The 20,021-nt window shown below is 39.6% G+C and overlaps 2 protein-coding genes across 2 annotated transcripts; both read right to left on the reverse strand.

Annotated features, from left to right (window-relative positions):
* Positions 1-8,680: 8,680 nt before the first annotated feature.
* Positions 8,681-10,804, reverse strand: LOC107952470 (uncharacterized). Its single transcript, XM_041108570.1, has 3 exons — positions 10,100-10,804; positions 9,932-10,048; positions 8,681-9,790 (listed from the first exon to the last, which is right to left on the reverse strand). The coding sequence occupies exons 1-3, from the start codon at positions 10,802-10,804 to the stop codon at positions 8,681-8,683; spliced, it is 1,932 nt and encodes a 643-aa protein (XP_040964504.1).
* A 483-nt stretch (positions 10,805-11,287) lies between these two features.
* On the reverse strand, positions 11,288-12,757 carry LOC121224925 (centrosomal protein of 135 kDa-like). Its single transcript, XM_041108571.1, has 3 exons — positions 12,073-12,757; positions 11,494-11,877; positions 11,288-11,412 (listed from the first exon to the last, which is right to left on the reverse strand). The coding sequence occupies exons 1-3, from the start codon at positions 12,755-12,757 to the stop codon at positions 11,288-11,290; spliced, it is 1,194 nt and encodes a 397-aa protein (XP_040964505.1).
* Positions 12,758-20,021: the final 7,264 nt, after the last annotated feature.

Genomic DNA, 20,021 nt, shown 5'->3' on the forward strand with positions numbered 1-20,021 from the left:
ATCAAATAATCTTTTATATATTCGTTTTAATGTGTTATATCTTATTTTAATTTTAATTTTTGTCTAATGTTTGAATTTGTGTTGGTCAATGCAAAAAAAATATCATCTTCTTTCAATTATTTATGTTTATTATATTTTTATTTGATGCAGTTGAGGTTATATTAGTAACAAATCGATTTTATTTTCATCAATGCCTTCAATTACATATTAGAAAAAAAAAAGAAAATCAACATTTTTTAGGAGTTTATAAGTACAATTGTAACCGCAAATTACTAAATAAATTAAAATTATAATCAACTCGATATAAATATTGTCGAAACCGTTTTTTGAAAACAAAAATTTGGTTGTCGACTTTTAAAAATAAAACTGGAGTCGCCACCGATCCTTTATTAAGGTGTGACCGGCCCACCTTAAAAATTATTTTGGTCTGCGAATTTTAAGAAAACAGGTTCGGGAGTCAGTTACGCACGAGGAAGGGTTAGCACCCTCGTAACGCCCAAAATCGGTACCAAATTGATTATTAGATGTCTTAGTGTCGAAAGTTTAAAAAAAGATTTTAAAATAAGTTTGAATGATGAAATTTGCAAAAGGATAATCAATTGTTCAAGTCATGTAAAGAAATCGAGTCCCAATACGTTAGGGTACAATTCCTCATAATCCCCGAACTCTGAATATCACTTTTATTTTATACGAAAATCTTCATTTCAAGAAAGTAACATGCCACACCCAATACGTTAGGGCACAACAAGTTAAGTTCCCAAAAATGATTTTTATGCATTTTGAATGAAAATATTCTCGATCATCTAGGATTGACAAAGAAAATCAGAACACAATACGTTAGGGCTCAATTTCCCTCGAAAATCCCAAACCTCAAATAATATTTTTATTCAAAAAAAACCTTTAAGTCAAGAAAATAACTTTGATGCATAGTTAAAAACCAAAATATATTTTCAAAAGAGTATGTTAAAAGTTAATATACAATATGATACAGGTCCTTTAATTTAAAGCATATATACATAAATATTTACAAATATATATACAAATACAATATAACAATAAAGCTGCAAACATGTGTTTACACATATCTAACACATATACCAATATACATGCAAATAGAAGGAATAAAATATATCCAATAAAACAAACAGCAAATATGTATTCAAAATAAAAAAATGCATATGTATATATATTTACAGAATAACATGTATAAGTGCATATATATATATAATATAAGGTATATAAAAAAGAAAATAAAATAAGGATATAAGGAAAATGTATGTATAAATATATGCATATATATATTTGTATTTTATGAATTTTTTTTTTAAAAATGTATGTATATATATTTATAAAATAAAAAAATGAAAACCAAATAATAATGAAACATATATATAATAAGTATATAAAAAGTAAAAAATGTATATGTATAAGAATAATAGCAAAACTAAAACAAAATGACTAATAAATGATTAAAAAAATTTTAAGGGATGAATTTAAAATAATTTTTTTTTAAAAAGGGGCCACTTGAATACGCGCGTAACAGTGGAGGATCAAAAAGGCAATATGCCCATTGATCCCACGGCGCCGTTTCAACGCAATCCGCAGTCCTGGATGGTGGACCAAATCGAAACAGGCGCTAAATTTCTGTGGCAAAATTGCAAATGCGCGCAATACCGCATTTAAAATCAAAACAAAGGAGGAAGGACTGGACCCGCAAATATCCCACCTGACGTCAGAGCGCGCGGATCCTTCCGTTCGAGTCGGGTCACCGCGCGGGTCAGGCCTGGGAAAACAGCGCCGTTTTGAATGTTATTTAACACAATATTTTCCCTTAAAAAAACATTTGAAACAGAGTAAAAGAAAAAAAAACACTCAAAGGTCCTCTGGTGCTCTGCTAGGGTTTCGCCCCTAGCGTCATCGCGCCATCCCTCGGCCCACGCCGGCGCTCCGACCACGACGGAGATGGCCACCGGTCCGGCGTCCTCGGCGAATGAGGTAAGTTTTTTTGTTATTTCTTTTTTAAAAAAATAAAAACGCAAAAGAAAATAAAATATATATAAATAAAATAAAATAAAAATGCAAGAACCCGATTCACCTTGAATCAAAAACAATCTGAATTTTCCAAAGTTTTTTCTATTTCTTGCGTATTCTCTCTGTATTTCTTTTTAATCCCTCCCCCTTATTTACATGTTAAAAATGGCCTTTTATAGGCCGAAAAAAAGAAACAGAAATACAATTATTTTGCTTGTTTTTCCTTTGGACTCTTTGAGTCCGTTTTTGTAGGTATCGTGGTGTGTACGGCGCGCGTGGGGAGGCCGATCTCCGAGTCCTGCGGCGACCGGACACTTGCTGAAGGTGTTGGGCGCGACGTGAGGCTGCTGGGGCAGATGCGGCGCTCCTTATTGCTTAGGGTTTTTCTGCTTAACTTTGTAGTGTTGGGCTAGGGACTGTTTTGGGCCGTCTGTTTAATTTTGTAATGTTGGGCTAGGAACTGTTTTGGGCCGATTGGGCCTTATTACAGCTGCCCCTCTTTGCTCATTGTCGTGTAACAGGAATAGAGCAAAGACTACAAGGCCCAATTGTGCCCAGTCGTATTGAGCCTCAGCTGCTTTAATGCTTCTCTTCTTTAGGTAACCTCGTTCCTTCCTACTGCATCCTCAGAGGTGTAGGAACTGGTGCTCCAATCTACTCCACTGGAATGTCGGGGAGATATGATTCCTATGTTGTAGCTTCTCAAAAGAACAAAATCTGCTATCTTTAATCTGCTCAACTGCAACTTCAGGGAGATAAGACTTATAGCTTCAACTTGTTCTGTTACAACTTAAGGGTAAATCTGATGTGATCTGCTCTACTGCAACCTCAGAGAGATGCGATCTGCGGTTTTAATCCACTCCATTGTAACTTCAAGGAGATAGGATTGGTTACTTTTGTCTGCTCCACTGCAACTTCAGGGAGATAAGACTTATATCTTTGATCTACTCCACGCCAGTACACGAAGACAAGATCTACTTTCTTTGATCTACTTCACGTTAGTACATAAAGACAAGATCTGCTTTCTTCGATCTACTCCACCACCAGTATGGGGAGATAGAATTACTGGCTTCAATATACTCCACTGCAACCTCAGGGAGGTAAAATTTGCCATCTTTGATCTGCTCCACTACTGCTTAGGGAAATAAGATCTGTTTTCCTCGATCTACTTCGCCACCAGTATGGGAAGGCAAGATCTGTTACATTTGATCTGCTTCACGCCAGTACATGAAGACAAGATCTACTTTCTTTGATCGGCTTCGCCACCAGTATGGGAAGGCAAGATCTGATATATTTGATATGTTCAATTGCAATGTCGGGGAAACCAGATCTGCCGTCGTAGCTTCAATCTGTTCCACCGCACCGTCAGGGAAGTAAGATCTGCCGTTGTGGCTTCAATCTTTTTAGTTGCAATATCAGGGAAACCAGATCCGCCGTCGTAGCTTCAACCTGTTCCGCTGCACCGCTAAGGAAGTAAGATCCGCCGTTGTGGCTTCAATCTTTTAATTGCAATATCAGGGAAACTAAATCTACCGTCGTAGCTTCAATCTGTTCCGCTGCACCGCTAAGGAAGTAAGATCCACCGTTGTGGCTTCAATATTTTTAATTGCAATATTAGGGAAACTAGATCCGCCGTCGTAGCTTCAATCTGTTACGCTGCACTACTTAAGGAAGTAAGATCTGCCGTTGTGGCTTCAATCTTTTTAATTACAATATCAGGGAAACCAGATCCGCCGTCGTAGCTTCAACCTGTTCCGCTGTATTGCTAAGGAAGTAAGATCCGTCGTTGTGGCTTCAATCTTTTTACTTTTCAACCCGCTCCATTGTTACTCAGGGAGACAAGGCTTTATGATTTCACCGATCTGCTCTCTGTGGAACATGACCAGTATGACTCACTTTGTGAGCCTAATTATGCCTAGTGATTAGGATGTCATGATCAAATGAACCAAATGCTCCTAACTAGGCATGTATGAATGACATTTGAATGGCATGTATGAATGACATTTGAATGCTATGTCATGAAAAATGAATATTGAATGTTTAAAATCATTATTGCTCATTAAGGCTTCCTTTGTGGCAACAATGCTTCGTCGAAACTTGAAAATTTTAATCTTGACTCCTGACTCTTAAATATCTCCGACCTTTTAACCCTGTAAATGTCTAAACAATAGTCCTGTTTCAGGTTCCTGAGCTGTTTAAAGATTTCTAGAGTAATAGGAAAAACTTCCCTTGTGAAAGTTTTACTAGTCCATTAATCGTCATTCTAATGCAACATGCTTGCGAAAAGATCATAACGATGAATAAAATAAAATGAGTTTGGGAGTATAGCTCGCAATGGTTTGTCAATGATAGAGGAATTGTCTGGGGACGTTTATATTGGAAAAGAATGAAATATTTAAAACAACGAATTCAATACAAATACTATGAATAGGTGCCCCAGATATCTCTGCTTTGAATTTCTCTATACAACTTTTTGAAGACCCTTCTGAATTCAACATGTGTTTAGAAGGTTCACAGTACTTTGTTGATGCCCCAAGACGTTGTCTATTCCTTTCTGCTGATTTAGGTACAACAAGACCACCACGTGACAATCAAATTTGAGCCGCCCTTTTCACGTTTTCAACTCAAATCCCCTTTGGTCTTAAGGTGCCCTTTGCGGGTTTTCACCTTAGCCTCTCCTTTTTTTTTTGGAATCAAAGCACCCTTTGCAGGTATTCGCCTTGGTTCCTTCCCTTCTTCAAGTAAAGTATCTCTTGACCGAGTCTGAATTTACTGGATTGGGCAAGTTTCTTCCATCCATTTCAGCCAGAATCAGGGCTCCTCCAGAAAAGGCCTTTTTTACAACATAAGGACCTTCCCAATTCGGCATCCATTTCCCCCTAAAATCTTTTTGTAGAGGAAGAATTTTTCTCAACACCAGGTCCCCCTCGTAAAATTCTCTAGGTCGGACCTTCTTGTTGTAGGCTCGCATCATTCTTTTCTGGTACATCTGACCATGCTGAATAGCCTTTAGCCTTTTTCCCTCTATCAAGTTTAACTGATCATATCGAGATTGAACCCATTCTGCTTCATCCAATTGAAGCTCAGTCAAAACCCGGAGAGAAGGGATTTCAACTTCGATAGGCAAGACTGCCTCCATGCCATAAACTAAGGAGAAAGGAGTTGCCCCAGTGGAGGTCCTGATTGACGTTCGATAAGCAATGAGGGCAAACGGTAACTTCTCGTGCCAGTCTCTGTAAGTCTCAGTCATCTTCCCCACAATCTTTTTTATATTTTTATTGGCCGCTTTTACTGAACCATTCAATTTTGGGCGATACGACGACGAATTATGATGTCTGATCTTGAATTGACTGCAGACTTCTGCTATTGAGTTGTTGTTCAAGTTCAGCGCGTTATCGGATATGATTCTTTCAGGCATTCCATATCGACATATGATCTCCCTTTTCAAGAATTTACTGACTGATGACTTTGTAACGTTGGCATACGAAGCGGCTTCTACCCATTTGATGAAGTAGTCAATAACCACAAATATGAAACGATGCCCATTTGAAGCCTTCGGCGATATTGGTCCGATGACATCCATACCCCACATGGAGAAAGGCCATAGAGAAGTCATGACATAGAGAGGCGAAGGAGGTGCATGCATTTTATCACCATAGATCTGACATTTATGGTACTTTTTGGAATAATTGATGCAATCCCCTTCCATGGTGGACCAGTAATATCCGAATCTCATAATCTGTCTAGCCACTGTGAATCCACTAGCATGCGTTCCACAGATGCCCTCATGGACTTCCTCCAGGATTTTCTTTACTTCCACGGCATCCACACATCTTAACAGTACCTGATCTTTTCTCTCCTTGTATAAGATCTCCCCATCTAAGACGTAATCAATGGCTAGTCTTCTCAGAGTTCTCTTTTCATTCTCCGTTGCCTGGCCAGGATACTCACGGTTTTTTACATATCGTAGTATATCTTGATACCAAGGATTATCATCAATTTCCCCTTCTTCGATATTGTAACAATGAGCCGGGTCTTCATAGATACTCATTTGGATAGGCTTCATATCCTCATGTCTGTTCACTTTGATCATAGAGGCTAAAGTAGTTAGCGCATCAGCCATCTGATTCTCATATCGTGGGAGATAACAAAAAGTGATATCCTCAAACTCCTTAATCAATTCGAGGACCAACTTTCGATAACTGATTAATTTGGGATCCCTTGTTTCCCATTCACCCCTGAGCTGATATATCACCAATGCTGAATCTCCATAGACCTCTAACACTTTGATTCTTCACTCTATAGCTGCACGAATACCCATGATGCACGCTTCGTATTCTGTCATGTTGTTTGTACAATCAAAATCCAATTTGCAAGTGAAAGGATAATGATCACCATTCGGGGATACTAAGACTGCCCCAATTTTATTGCCCACAGCGTTTGAGGCTCCATCAAAGTTTAGCTTCCAACTGTGACCTTCTTGGGGACTTTCTTCAGTAGCGGCTACATACAACAAGTCTTCATTCGGAAAATCAAAACTTAACGGTTCATAATCTTCCAAAGCCCTGCTAGCCAAAAAGTCAGCTATTGCGCTTCCTTTTACAGCTTTTTGGCTCACATAGACAATATCAAATTCAGATAGTAAAATCTGCCATCGGGCCATCCTCCCATTCAAAGCAGTTGACTCCATCATATATTTTAACGGGTCTAACTTTGAGATTAGCCAGGTCGTGTGGTATAACATATACTGCCTTAATCTCCGAGTTGTCCAAATCAAGGCACAGCATAATTTCTCGATAGGCGAATATCTCATTTCACAGTCAGTGAATTTCTTGCTGAGATAGTATATCGCCCTTTCTTTTCTCCCTGTTTCATCATGTTGACCTAGCACACACCCCATGGAATTATCAAACACTGTCAGATACAATATCAGGGGCCTATCCGGGCTAGGCGGTGACAGCACTGGAGTATTAGACAAATACTGCTTCACATTGTTAAAGGCTTCTTCGCATTCTTCACTCCAAGAACCAGGATTATGTTTCTTCAGAAGACGAAATATAGGGTCACATTTCTCAGTCGGTTGTGAAATGAACCTAGCGATGTAATTCAGTCTTCCGAGGAAACCTCGAACTTCTTTCTGAGTGCGAGGTGGAGGTAAATCTCGTATTGCCTTGACTTTGTCTGGGTCAATTTCAATTCCCTTCTCACTAACTATGAAGCCTAGTAACTTTCCTGACCAGGCCCCGAAAGTGCATTTCGCTGGATTAAGCTTGAGCTAGAACTTCCTTAATCTTAAGAATAATTTTCTCAGGACCCACACATGTTCGCCCTCCGTTCTAGATTTCGCGATCATATCATCAACGTAAACCTCGATTTCCCTGTGCATCATGTCATGGAACAAGGCTACCATGGCTCTTTGGTATGTCGTTCCTGCATTCTTTAATCCAAACGACATCACTTTATAACAAAACCTCCCCCATAACGTAATGAACGTAGTCTTTCTCATGTCCTCGGGATGCATCTTTATCTGATTATACCCAGAAAAACCATCCATGAAGGAAAACAATGAAAAGTCTGCAGTATTGTCTACCAATGTGTCGATGTGGGGCAATGGGAAGTTATCATTCGGACAAGCCTTGTTCAAATCCCGATAATCCACACATATTCATACTTTTCCATCTTTCTTTGGAACTGGTACGATGTTAGCCACCCACTCAGGATACTTGACTTCTTGCAGAAATTCGGCATCAAACCTCCTCCTTTATCTTCAACACGATATCAGGCCTCATCCTTCTGAGCTTTTACTGCACTGGCTTGCAATCTTCTCTTATAGGAAGATGATGGACTACGATGTTGGTACTCAACCCCGGCATATCCTGGTATGACCATGCAAACACGTCTTTAAACTCTCGGAGTAATTCGATGAGGTCTTGTCTTGTCTTTGCAGAGATATCCGACCCGATTTTCACCTCTTTACCTTCCTCCAAGCTCACAATTTCTATTGATTCCCTGTGGGGTAGGATTTGTTTCTCGGCCCTTTCTACCATCTTCAACAAGTCAGGAGACAAACCACAATCTTCGTCATCCTCAAAATCATGCGATCCCTCTAAACACATATTTCGTTCAAAAGGAGACTCTAAATTCGTAAGAGTGACATTCGTATCATTAATATCGTAGGACCTGTTATACAAAAAATATGGATTCAAGAATTTGTTCGATGCAATATGGACATGAATGAAATGCAAGTGTAGTTTGGAAAAATTCAAAGTAACTGCTCTTATGGAAAGAAAGATTTGCTCCAAAAATGACTGCAAACATGAACTTTATTAAAATAACGATTTTCTGGACATAAGCCTATTTCACAAAAGAATCCTTATCACTTCTAGGCTAAAAAGCAATAAGGGTGTTCTGGACATTACTCTGAGGAAATCCTAAAAACTACAGGTATTTCTTCTGCAGTCCAGTTGTTTAGCTCCCTTTTCGACTCATAAGGACGAATATCCAGCAAAGTTCTTCCTCCCGTCGCTTCTTCATACACGGCGTGAATACTTTCTAACTCCGTGTTAATACTTCTGACCCCTAGCATTCCTTGATAGACGAATCCTCCTGATACAAAAGTCTTGGATAGTTGAGGAAAGGTCATGGGTTCCTATTTGACTTCATCACCTGTCAAACGAGCCCTTCTTCTCTCTCGCTTCTTTTCCTGCTCTATCCTCTTCTGCCTAGCATCTGGCTTGTATCCTAAGCCAAAACGGTCCCGCTTGTCTTTCAACCCTGGAATCTCAACTCGGCCCTGAAGATATCTCCCCAATCCTTTCCCTGGCAGAGCTCCTTTTCCAACTGTCAATTGTAGCCCCATCTTTGTGGTCTTTGATATTCTCGGCATCGGGATCTTGTTTCCCTCAAAGATGAATGTTGCATTTACGAACTCTAAGGAATGGAAAGAGCACTCGATTGCATCATCACTCATCTCCAAATAAGGTGCATCGTTAGTCACAGATGCAATGATATCCTCTTCAGCATCTATCGTCACTACCTGACCTTCTGACACCAGCTTCAGTTTTTGATGTAATGATGACGGTACCGCACCTGCTGAATGGATCCAAGGCCTTCCTAATAGGCAACTGTAAGAAGGCTTGATGTCCATAACCAAGAAGTCTACCTTATAGATAGTTGGGCCGATTAACAAGGGTATGTCAATTCTTCCCATGACTTTCCTCTTGGTGCCATCAAATGCTCTCACCACATTCTGACACGATTTCATATGCGAATTATCCACCGGTAGCATGTTGAGCGTGGATAGGGGCAATACATTTAATGCCGATCCATTGTCTACCAGAACTCCCGGTAATATGCACCCTTTACACCTTGCAGTGATGTGTAAAGCTCTAGTTGTTCCCATACCCCCAGGTGGTATTTCGTCATCGCTGAAAGAGATGAAGTTATCAGCGCTTATATTGCCGACCAGCCGATCCAACTTGTTAACAGAGATATCGTCGGCCACATAAGTTTCATTTAGCACCTTCAGTAGTGCATTTCGATGTCCCTCCGAGTTCATGAGTAAAGCTAGCACAGATATGCGAGCTGGTTGTTTGTGCAGCTGTTCCACAACGCTATACTCGCTATGCTTTATGAACTTCAAGAACTCTCTAGCTTCCTCTTCTTTGATTCGTTCATTGACCACCAATTCAGGTTCGACCACATTCTTCTTCTTTCCAATCGAAGTTTCTTCTCTTATTGGCTTTACTCGAGCCTTCACCTATTCGTCATGCCCTCCTTCATCGTGGTCCTCTTTATTAATTACGTCCTCCTTTCCCGGGATTGTCACATTACAATTGTAATTCCAAGAAACCCTCCTGTTATCCTTGTAAGTAAACACGGTCGGTTTTTGAATGATAACCTTTGGTGCTACTCGTGCTCCAGCCTCACTATTCTTAGGTCGTGAGATGATGACCACAGGATGGTTAGCCTTTGGAACTCCTAATGCCAACTCTGACGTACATACATAACTCTCCTTCTGAACTCATTCACAAAATTCCATCTCCTTATTATCCATCATACCCTATACCACGGCTCTGAACTCCGTACACTCTTGGATTTCATGCCCCATTTCACAGTGGAACTCACAGTAGTTCCTCCTCTTCTCACAGCTTTCTTCTGAAGCAATTAGTCCCCTTTTCACCATCTCCTTCCAGACCCATCTCAAAGGAGTTTTCACATCCGCAATGTCTGCCTTGATTCTTTTTTTTTCGCCAATCATATTTACCCCACCATCAGTGTGGTTTGATAATGGATTTTCTACCTTGGTCGAGTCATCAAATTTAACGACACCCATACCAATGAGCCTTTCAACCAACTTCTTAAAGGCCGTACAGTTTTCTATGGAATGCCCTGTTATTCCCGTATGATAGTCGCACTGTGCATTCGCGTCGTACCATTTGAGATACGGGGGTTGCAAGGGCTTCAGATAGAAAGGGGAAACCATGTGTGCGTCGAATAAGTTTCGGTATAGTTCCCTGTATGACATAGAAATTAGCGTGAATTGGGGCCTCTCAACATTTCGTCTTGTACCGACCTCCTGTCTCAACGAGCTTTGTTGGCTGGCAGCCACCTTCCCTGGCTGACTCACTGTTACTGACTTCGAGTAACCCTTGTTGTACATGCTCGTGTTGTTCACCTCGCTCTCCTTCCTCTTCGAGGCCGATCTTCTATTGCTCTCTTCTGCGTCGATCTTCCCACTTCTGATGGCGTTCTTAATCATCTCGCCATTCATGACTATGTCAGGAAAGATTTTTGTGGCACTTCCTAACATATGTGTAATGAACGGTGCCTTCAGGGTGCTAATGAACAACATGGTCATTTCCTTTTCTAGGAGTGGTGGCTGAACTTGGACTGCGACCTCCCTCCATCTCTGCCCGTACTGCCTAAAGCTTTCGCTCGGCCTCTTCCCCATATTTTGAAGGGTAATTCTATCAGGAGCCATGTCTGACACATGACGATATTGTTTCATGAATGCTTGCGCCAAGTCCCTCCATGAACCAATCGTGGCACGACTCAACTGATTGTACCACTTGGATGCTGCCCTTGTAAGGCTGTCTTCGAAGCAATGTATTAATAGCTGGTCATTATTAACGTATCCAGCCATTCGCCTGCAGAACATGGCGATATGAGCCTCTGGGAAAGTCGTCCCATTGTACTTCTCGAATTCAAGCATCTTAAACTTATGAGGGAGAACTAGACCTGGCACTAAACTCAGCTATTTTGCGTCAATGCCTCGATAACTTTCAGTAACTTCCATCGCCTTGAACTTCTCTTCGAGCCACCTGCATCTTTCTTCCAACTGTTTCGGTAACTCTTCCTTCATTCTTTCCTTCTCAACCACTTCATCAAAGTCAGGAATGGCAGAGTTAATAGGATTATTTTCGGGATTAAAACCCGGCCCAGTTTAGAGGTTCGTTATACCAGCTCGAAATTGTTGAGGCATGATGGTGACAGTAGATTTGCGCGGGTATTCAGCTTGAGTTCGCTCATGTGGAGGGGTGAAACCTGGAGGATAGAAAAGTTCATCATCATTTCCCTCGTCGACATCTGCCATAGGGCCCTTTCCTTTGTCACCTCCATTAGTTATCAGTCGGGTTAACTTTGCCACTATATCCTCTTGAGATTCCCGCATCTTCTCAGACATCTCCTGTTTCATCTTGTCTAACCGCTCCTGCATTTGTAGCTGAAGCCGGTCTTGCATCTTTTTCTGGTACTGTTCGAGCTTTTCTAATCTCTGATCCATATCTTTTGTCTTTGCTCGAGTGCCGTATCGGTGTCGGGTTGGTTGGTTGGTTTCCAGGTTAACTGAGCAAGGATTTTAACTTATTAGGATTTAATAAAGGTCTTTAATGCATATGATGCGATGCTAATGCATATGATGCGATGCATGAGGTGAATGCAAAAAAGGCGTTAATTATAATTCAATTCCACTCAGAAAACTTTACTAGAGAAAAAATTTCTTTACATAAAATGGCTATAAATAAGGCATTGCCCTAATACTTAAAACTTTAATCTCCCTAAGTAATGATGCCAACTTCTGCCCCTGATCTGATTCCGATTCGTATTTCACACTTAGTACATCAGCTTGTATTGCCAAAGTCTGCAGGTGCTCAGCTACCCCTTGAATCTGAACCACAGCTTCTCCCATAATGTGATCCCTTCTTGCAACTTGATCCTGGAGATGGTGAAGCTGCTCACTTTGATGATCTTCGTTTGCTTCCAGATGCTCAATCCTGGCTTCATAGTTCTGCGACGCTATCTCTAATTCCTCTATAGTTTTCTTCATTTGCTCGATCCTTCTTAAACTTGCTTGCAGTTCTGCCACTGAATTTCGATTTCGGTATTGATAAACAATCTTCTCAAGCTTGGCCACTCTAGCCTTTAGTTTATCTCTTTCATTCTGGCTTTCTGACAAACTCCTCTCAAATGACTTATTTTGCTTTTGAGCCTCCTGAAATCTCTTTTCCCACCTATCAGCCTTGGCCTTTTCTTCTTGAACCTCTTGACACCACAGCTCTGAGGTTTTTCCCAACCCAGCAGTTCTCACTGACAAACGTAATCTCTTATAATCCTTCTTCAAGCTGTTCAGGTCTTCCTCGACTTTGTGCTTCCCTTTTCTTAGGCCTTCGGTTTCCAGCTTCTGAGCATCTATGTCCAGCCTTAGATTCATCTTCTCCTCTTCCATGTGCTCTATCTTCTTCTCAAGCTCAGAATTTCTTCTTTCAAAATCTTACTTTATAATTTCTAGCTTTGAAGGGACCATATGTACATGCTTTTCCACAAATTGACTGTCTCCTTGACCTGGTACATGTATGTTATCATTGACCCTCCTACCTAGCCAACTGATATATTCGAGAGTCGTTGATGGACCAACTGCCAATCTCTTCAATCGTCGAGTCTACCTCCAAGCATTAGTCATTTCTCGTTTCTTCTTCTTGTAACCATCACACTTATATGAGAATTCACACTGAGCTAATCCATGGGTTGTTGGTACGAACTGCCTTGACCTATACTGTCTCAGTACCAATAACGGTGCATAGCCAATAGCCCCCAAATCCCAAGTAAAGGGACCCAGTTAAAATCTCCACACCTATATAAGATCTCATCTGACAGCATCCAAGGAGCTCTCCATTCAATATCCCCCTCTTGAAGATTCTGAAGAGTTGCCATCCATTTTTCCTCTGAAATACCATCCTGCCTGGGTAATGCCACTATTTCCTTCAAGGGCGAATAATTTTCAGAAAAAACCCGATAGGAAACCTTATCCACCCTCCAAAAGTGACTGTGAAACCATGCTAAAAGGAGCTGCGTGCACCCAATGAATCTACCCTCACCTACTCTTCGACATTCATTCAGAGATCTGAAGGTTTCTGTCGGAATTGCTGGAACCGGTGTAACCCCCTTGTCAAGACGGTCAAAAAGGTCAGTGACTGCTTCATCGATATGTCCCAAAGCTTTAGGAAAGACAACCAAACCGTAAATACCCAAGGCAAAGACATCAACCCTCTTCCTCGTATCCGGGTGCGCTAGAATTAAGTTTTTCAAGTTCCTCCAAGGAATGCACTTACTATCTCCCTTTTGTTTGATTCGTGCTGCGACCCATTGCTCACTCATCCCCGTAATATTCATCAATTTCTTCAAAAAGGTTGGAACATTAGCAGCTCTTGAATAGGCTTTGTCCAGTTGAATTTTTGAACAACGTAGCAACGCCGTATATTCCTCCACCATAGGCACTAAATCAACTTTTCCAAAAGTAAAGAAACTATAGGCAGGATTCCAAAATTGGGCCAAAGCACGAAATAAGTGCTTATCCACCTTTAAATCGAGCAAGTAAGGTAAGTCACCATAGCTAGAATAGAAGAGCTGCTTAATCTCATCATTCCACCGGTCCCAGATTTCCTTTAGTTCCTTTAGGTTTTTCTGAGTCACACTAACACGAGTGAAGTCCCACAACTCTGACACATATCCTTCGGCCAAACTATCACCTTTCTCATGCTGTGTTGTCTCAGACCAATTTTGGACAGCCGCATTATCTTCCACCTTATCAAGAAACCCTTTTTCTATGATAAGCTTTCTGTCTAGCAACCAAATTTGAACTAACACCCTTTTAGGATGAAATGTTATGCTATCATGATGTCATGCAAATAAAACAAAAGAAACCCAAGTCAGTATCACATATAAAGATATAAATAAACATAAAATAGCTAGAAACACCTAAACAGGAATCCCCTAGGGTTTTGGGATAGTTCTACCTAGGTCAAGTTCCTAAAGGTCACTATATGAGGTTTAGTTTCTAGAGTAAGGGTACCCAAACCAGTAGATTCCTTGATTCTCACCCATTATAGGCTCATGTGGATCGAGTTCGGTTCAGGGGGACACATTTCCCTATGGCTGCACGGAGATGAAAATCTCACGAAGACATAGGTACGGATGTATCCCGGAAGCGGTCCACTACCCTGCACGGAGGTGAAAACCTCACGAAGGACTAGTTTCTCGCTCTCACTTAGGGGTAAAATGCAAAATGCAAATGCAAGGTTACCAACATACCAAGATGAAAAAAACGATGAATGCGAAGGGAACTCATGAATTTTTTAAAACTTTTGATTTTCGACACAAAGACAAATATAATCAGTTTATTGCTCGACTCTCAAGTGTCCCCAGCGGAGTTGCCAAGCTGTCGAAACCGTTTTTTGAAAACAAAAATTTGGTTGTCGACTTTTAAAAATAAAACTGGAGTCGCCACCGATCCTTTATTAAGGTGTGACCGGCCCACCTTAAAAATTATTTTGGTCTGCGAATTTTAAGAAAATAGGTTCGGGAGTCAGTTACGCACGAGGAAGGGTTAGCACCCTCGTAACGCCCAAAATCGGTACCAAATTGATTATTAGATGTCTTAGTGTCGAAAGTTTAAAAAAAGATTTTAAAATAAGTTTGAATGATGAAATTTGCAAAAGGATAATCAATTGTTCAAGTCATGTAAAGAAATCGAGTCCCAATACGTTAGGGTACAATTCCTCATAATCCCCGAACTCTGAATATCACTTTTATTTTATACGAAAATCTTCATTTCAAGAAAGTAACATGCCACACCCAATACGTTAGGGCACAACAAGTTAAGTTCCCAAAAATGATTTTTATGCATTTTGAATGAAAATATTCTCGATCATCTAGGATTGACAAAGAAAATCAGAACACAATACGTTAGGGCTTAATTTCCCTCGAAAATCCCAAACCTCAAATAATATTTTTATTCAAAAAAAACCTTTAAGTCAAGAAAATAACTTTGATGCATAGTTAAAAACCAAAATATATTTTCAAAAGAGTATGTTAAAAGTTAATATACAATATGATACAGGTCCTTTAATTTAAAGCATATATACATAAATATTTACAAATATATATACAAATACAATATAACAATAAAGCTGCAAACATGTGTTTACACATATCTAACACATATACCAGTATACATGCAAATAGAAGGAATAAAATATATCCAATAAAACAAACAGCAAATATGTATTCAAAATAAAAAAATGCATATGTATATATATTTACAGAATAACATGTATAAGTGCATATATATATAATATAAGGTATAAAAAAAAGAAAATAAAATAAGGATATAAGGAAAATGTATGTATAAATATATGCATATATATATATTTGTATTTTATGAAATTTTTTTTTAAAAATGTATGTATATATATTTATAAAATAAAAAACAATGAAAACCAAATAATAATGAAACATATATATAATAAGTATATAAAAAGTAAAAAATGTATATCTATAAGAATAATAGCAAAACTAAAACAAAATGACTAATAAATGATTAAAAAAATCTTAAGGGATGAATTTAAAATAATTTTTTTTAAAAAAGGGGCCACTTGAATACGCGCGTAACAGTGGAGGATCAAAAAGGCAATATGCCCATTGATCCCACGGGCCGTTTCAACGCAATCCGCAGTCCTGGATGGTGGACCAAATCGAAATAGGCGCTAAATTTCTGTGGCAAAATTGCAAATGCGCCCAATACCGCATTTAAAATCAAAACAAAGGAGGAAGGACTGGACCCGCAAGTATCCCACCTGACGTCAGAGCGCGAGGATCCTTCCCTTCGGGTCGGGTCACCGCGCGGGTCAGGCCTGGGAAAACGGCGCCATTTTGAATGTTATTTAAAACAAAATTTTCCCTTAAAAAAACATTTGAAACAGAGTAAAAGAAAAAAAAATAAAAAAACACTCAAAGGTCCTCTGGTGCTCTGCTAGGGTTTCGCCCCTAGCGTCATCGCGCCATCCCTCGGCCCACGCCGGTGCTCCGACCACGACGGAGATGTCCGGCGTCCTCGGCGAATGAGGTAAGTTTTTTTGTTATTTCTTTTTTTTAAAAAACAAAAACGCAAAAGAAAATAAAAAAATATATAAAAAAATAAAATAAAATAAAAATGCAAGAACCTCATTCACCTTGAATCAAAAACAATCTGAATTTTCCAAAGTTTTTTCTATTTCTTGCGTATTCTCTCTGTATTTCTTTTTAATCCCTCCCCCTTATTTACATGTTAAAAATGGCCTTTTATAGGCCGAAAAAAAGAAACAGAAATACAATTATTTTGCTTGTTTTTCCTTTGGACTCTTTGAGTCCGTTTTTGCAGGTATCGTGGTGTGTACGGCGCGCGTGGGGAGGCCGTTCTCCGAGTCCTGCGGCGACCGGACACTTGCTGAAGGTGTTGGGCGCGACATGAGGCTGCTGGGGCAGATACGGCGCTCATTATTGCTTAGGGTTTTTCTGCTTAACTTTGTAGTGTTGGGCTAGGGACTGTTTTGGGCCGTCTGTTTAATTTTGTAATGTTGGGCTAGGAACTGTTTTGGGCCGATTGGGCCTTATTACAGCTGCCCCTCTTTGCTCATTGTCGTGTAACGGGAATAGAGCAAAGACTACAAGGCCCAATTGTGCCCAGTCGTATTGAGCCTCAGCTGCTTTAATGCTTCTCTTCTTTAGGTAACCTCGTTCCTTCCTATTGCATCCTCAGAGGTGTAGGAACTGGTGCTCTAATATACTCCACTGGAATGTCGGGGAGATATGATTCCTATGTTGTAGCTTTTCAAAAGAACAAAATCTGCTATCTTTAATCTGCTCCACTGCAACTTCAGGGAGATAAGACTTATAGCTTCAACTTGTTCTGTTACAACTTAAGGGTAAATCTGATGTGATCTGCTCTACTGCAACCTCAGAGAGATGCGATCTGCGGTTTTAATCCACTCCATTGTAACTTCAAGGAGATAGGATTGGTTACTTTTGTCTGCTCCACTGCAACTTCAGGGAGATAAGACTTATATCTTTGATCTACTTCACGCCAGTACACGAAGACAAGATCTGCTTTCTTTGATCTACTTCACGCTAGTACATGAAGACAAGATCTGCTTTCTTCGATCTACTCCACCACCAGTATGGGGAGATAGAATTACTGGCTTTAATATACTCCACTGCAACCTCAGGGAGGTAAAATCTGCCATCTTTGATCTGCTCCACTACTGCTTAGGGAGATAAGATCTGTTTTCCTCGATCTACTTCGCCACCAGTATGGGAAGGCAAGATCTGTTACATTTGATCTGCTTCACGCCAGTACATGAAGACAAGATCTACTTTCTTTGATCGGCTTCGCCACCAGTATGGGAAGGCAAGATCTGATATATTTGATCTGTTCAATTGCAATGTCGGGGAAACCAGATCCACCGTCGTAGCTTCAATCTGTTCCACCGCACCGTCAGGGAAGTAAGATCCGTCGTTGTGGCTTCAATATTTTTAGTTGAAATATCAGGGAAACCATATTCGCCGTCGTAGCTTCAACCTGTTCCGCTGCACCGCTAAGGAAGTAAGATCCGCCGTTGTGGCTTCAATCTTTTAATTGCAATATCAGGGAAACTAAATCCGCCGTCGTAGCTTCAATCTGTTCCGCTGCACCGCTAAGGAAGTAAGATCCGCCGTTGTGGCTTCAATCTTTTTAATTTCAATATCAGGGAAACTAGATCCGCCGTCGTATCTTCAATCTGTTCCGCTGCACTGCTTAAGGAAGTAAGATCCGCCGTTGTGGCTTCAATCTTTTTAATTGCAATATCAGGGAAACCAGATTCGCCATCATAGCTTCAACCTGTTCCGCTGTACTGCTAAGGAAGTAAGATCCGCCGTTGTGGCTTCAATCTTTTTACTTTTCAACCCGCTCCATTGTTACTCAGGGAGACAAGGCTTTATGATTTCACCGATCTGCTCTCTGTGGAACATGACCTGTATGACTCACTTTGTGAGCCTAATTATGCCTAGTGATTAGGATGTCATGATCAAATGAACCAAATGCTCCTAACTAGGCATGTATGAATGACATTTGAATGGCATGTATGAATGACATTTGAATGCTATGTCATGAAAAATGAATATTGCGTATTCTCTCTGTATTTCTTTTTAATCCCTCCCCCTTATTTACATGTTAAAAATGGCCTTTTATAGGCCAAAAAAAGAAACAGAAATACAATTATTTTGCTTGTTTTTCCTTTAGACTCTTTGAGTCCATTTTTGCAAGTATTGTGGTGTGTACGGCGCGCGTGGGGAGGCCGATCTCCGAGTCCTGCGGCGACCGGACACTTGCTGAAGGTGTTGGGCGCGACGTGAGGCTGCTGGGGCAGATGCGGCGCTCCTTATTGCTTAGGGTTTTTCTGCTTAACTTTGTAGTGTTGGGCTAGGGACTGTTTTGGGCCGTCTGTTTAATTTTGTAATGTTGGGCTAGGAACTGTTTTGGGCCGATTGGGCTTTATTACAAATATAACGGACTAAAAATTAATATATTGTCGATTTAGGATCAAAATGATTCCTGACAAAACTCACAAATAAGAAAATTTAAATCTAAAATAATTTAAAAGAGAATGCACATATCATATGTATGCATGCCAAAACTCGGACCTAACTGCTCCAAGTTTAGAGAGGAAAAATAGACCAATTTTCCAATTTCAAACTATTTTCATAGTGAAAAAAAAACCTACCATTTTTAGCAAATGCTGAGGTTTGGTCTTTACTTAACTTTAAATTTTACCAGTATAATTATCATATATCAACATCTAAATTTTACATTGCGTAATTTTTGTATTGGCATGGGTATTATTTTCAATGTAGGAGGATATGTTCGAGTGCACTAAAACGTATTATCCTCCTATTATGAGCTGGGAAGGGACTATGGATAATTCTAGACATTTTGTCAAAAAGATTATATATGATCAGATCCTATAATAAGATTATTTAAAAAAAATTATTATAACTAACATTAAAATTTTATAAAGGGTAAATTACAAAAATAGTCACTTTTGTTTGCCTCAGATTACATTTTAGTCACTTATATTTGAAATGTTACATTTTTGTCACTTACGTTATCGTTTTGTTACGAAGTGATCACTCTACCATTAAACTCCATTACCTTCATAACGGCAGTCCTACGTGACAGTCCAAATGGGTTTTAAATGCCAATTTGGATGCCTTACGCGGCAGTCCAAATTAATAAAATGTTTATATTTAGATTTAAATAAAATAAATATAATTATTAAATATTAAACTAAAAATAGCGTATATTAAAAATAAAAAGATAAAATGAATAAACTTAAACAAATTTGAGTTAACTATTTGCAAAATTGAACAAAATATTAAATTTCTATTTTTGACCAAATTAGACTTAAAAACTAAGTATTACATTAATTCCTATTTGTTTGTGAAAAGGACAAAAAAATATCCACTTACCTTCTTTTAATCATTACTAAAGGAAAAGGAAAGAGACATAACAGGGTTGAATCTAAGGGGATGTTTCCATTACTTGCCTATTACAAGCCTATTCTGTAGGCCCACTTAAACAGATGTTTGGTTCAAGGGAATACCCTATTATGGATATATTCTATTCCGGGCTTAAGCAG

Source organism: Gossypium hirsutum, chromosome D13, assembly GCF_007990345.1.
Source record: "Gossypium hirsutum isolate 1008001.06 chromosome D13, Gossypium_hirsutum_v2.1, whole genome shotgun sequence".
In the NCBI taxonomy this organism is placed as follows: Eukaryota; Viridiplantae; Streptophyta; class Magnoliopsida; order Malvales; family Malvaceae; genus Gossypium; species Gossypium hirsutum.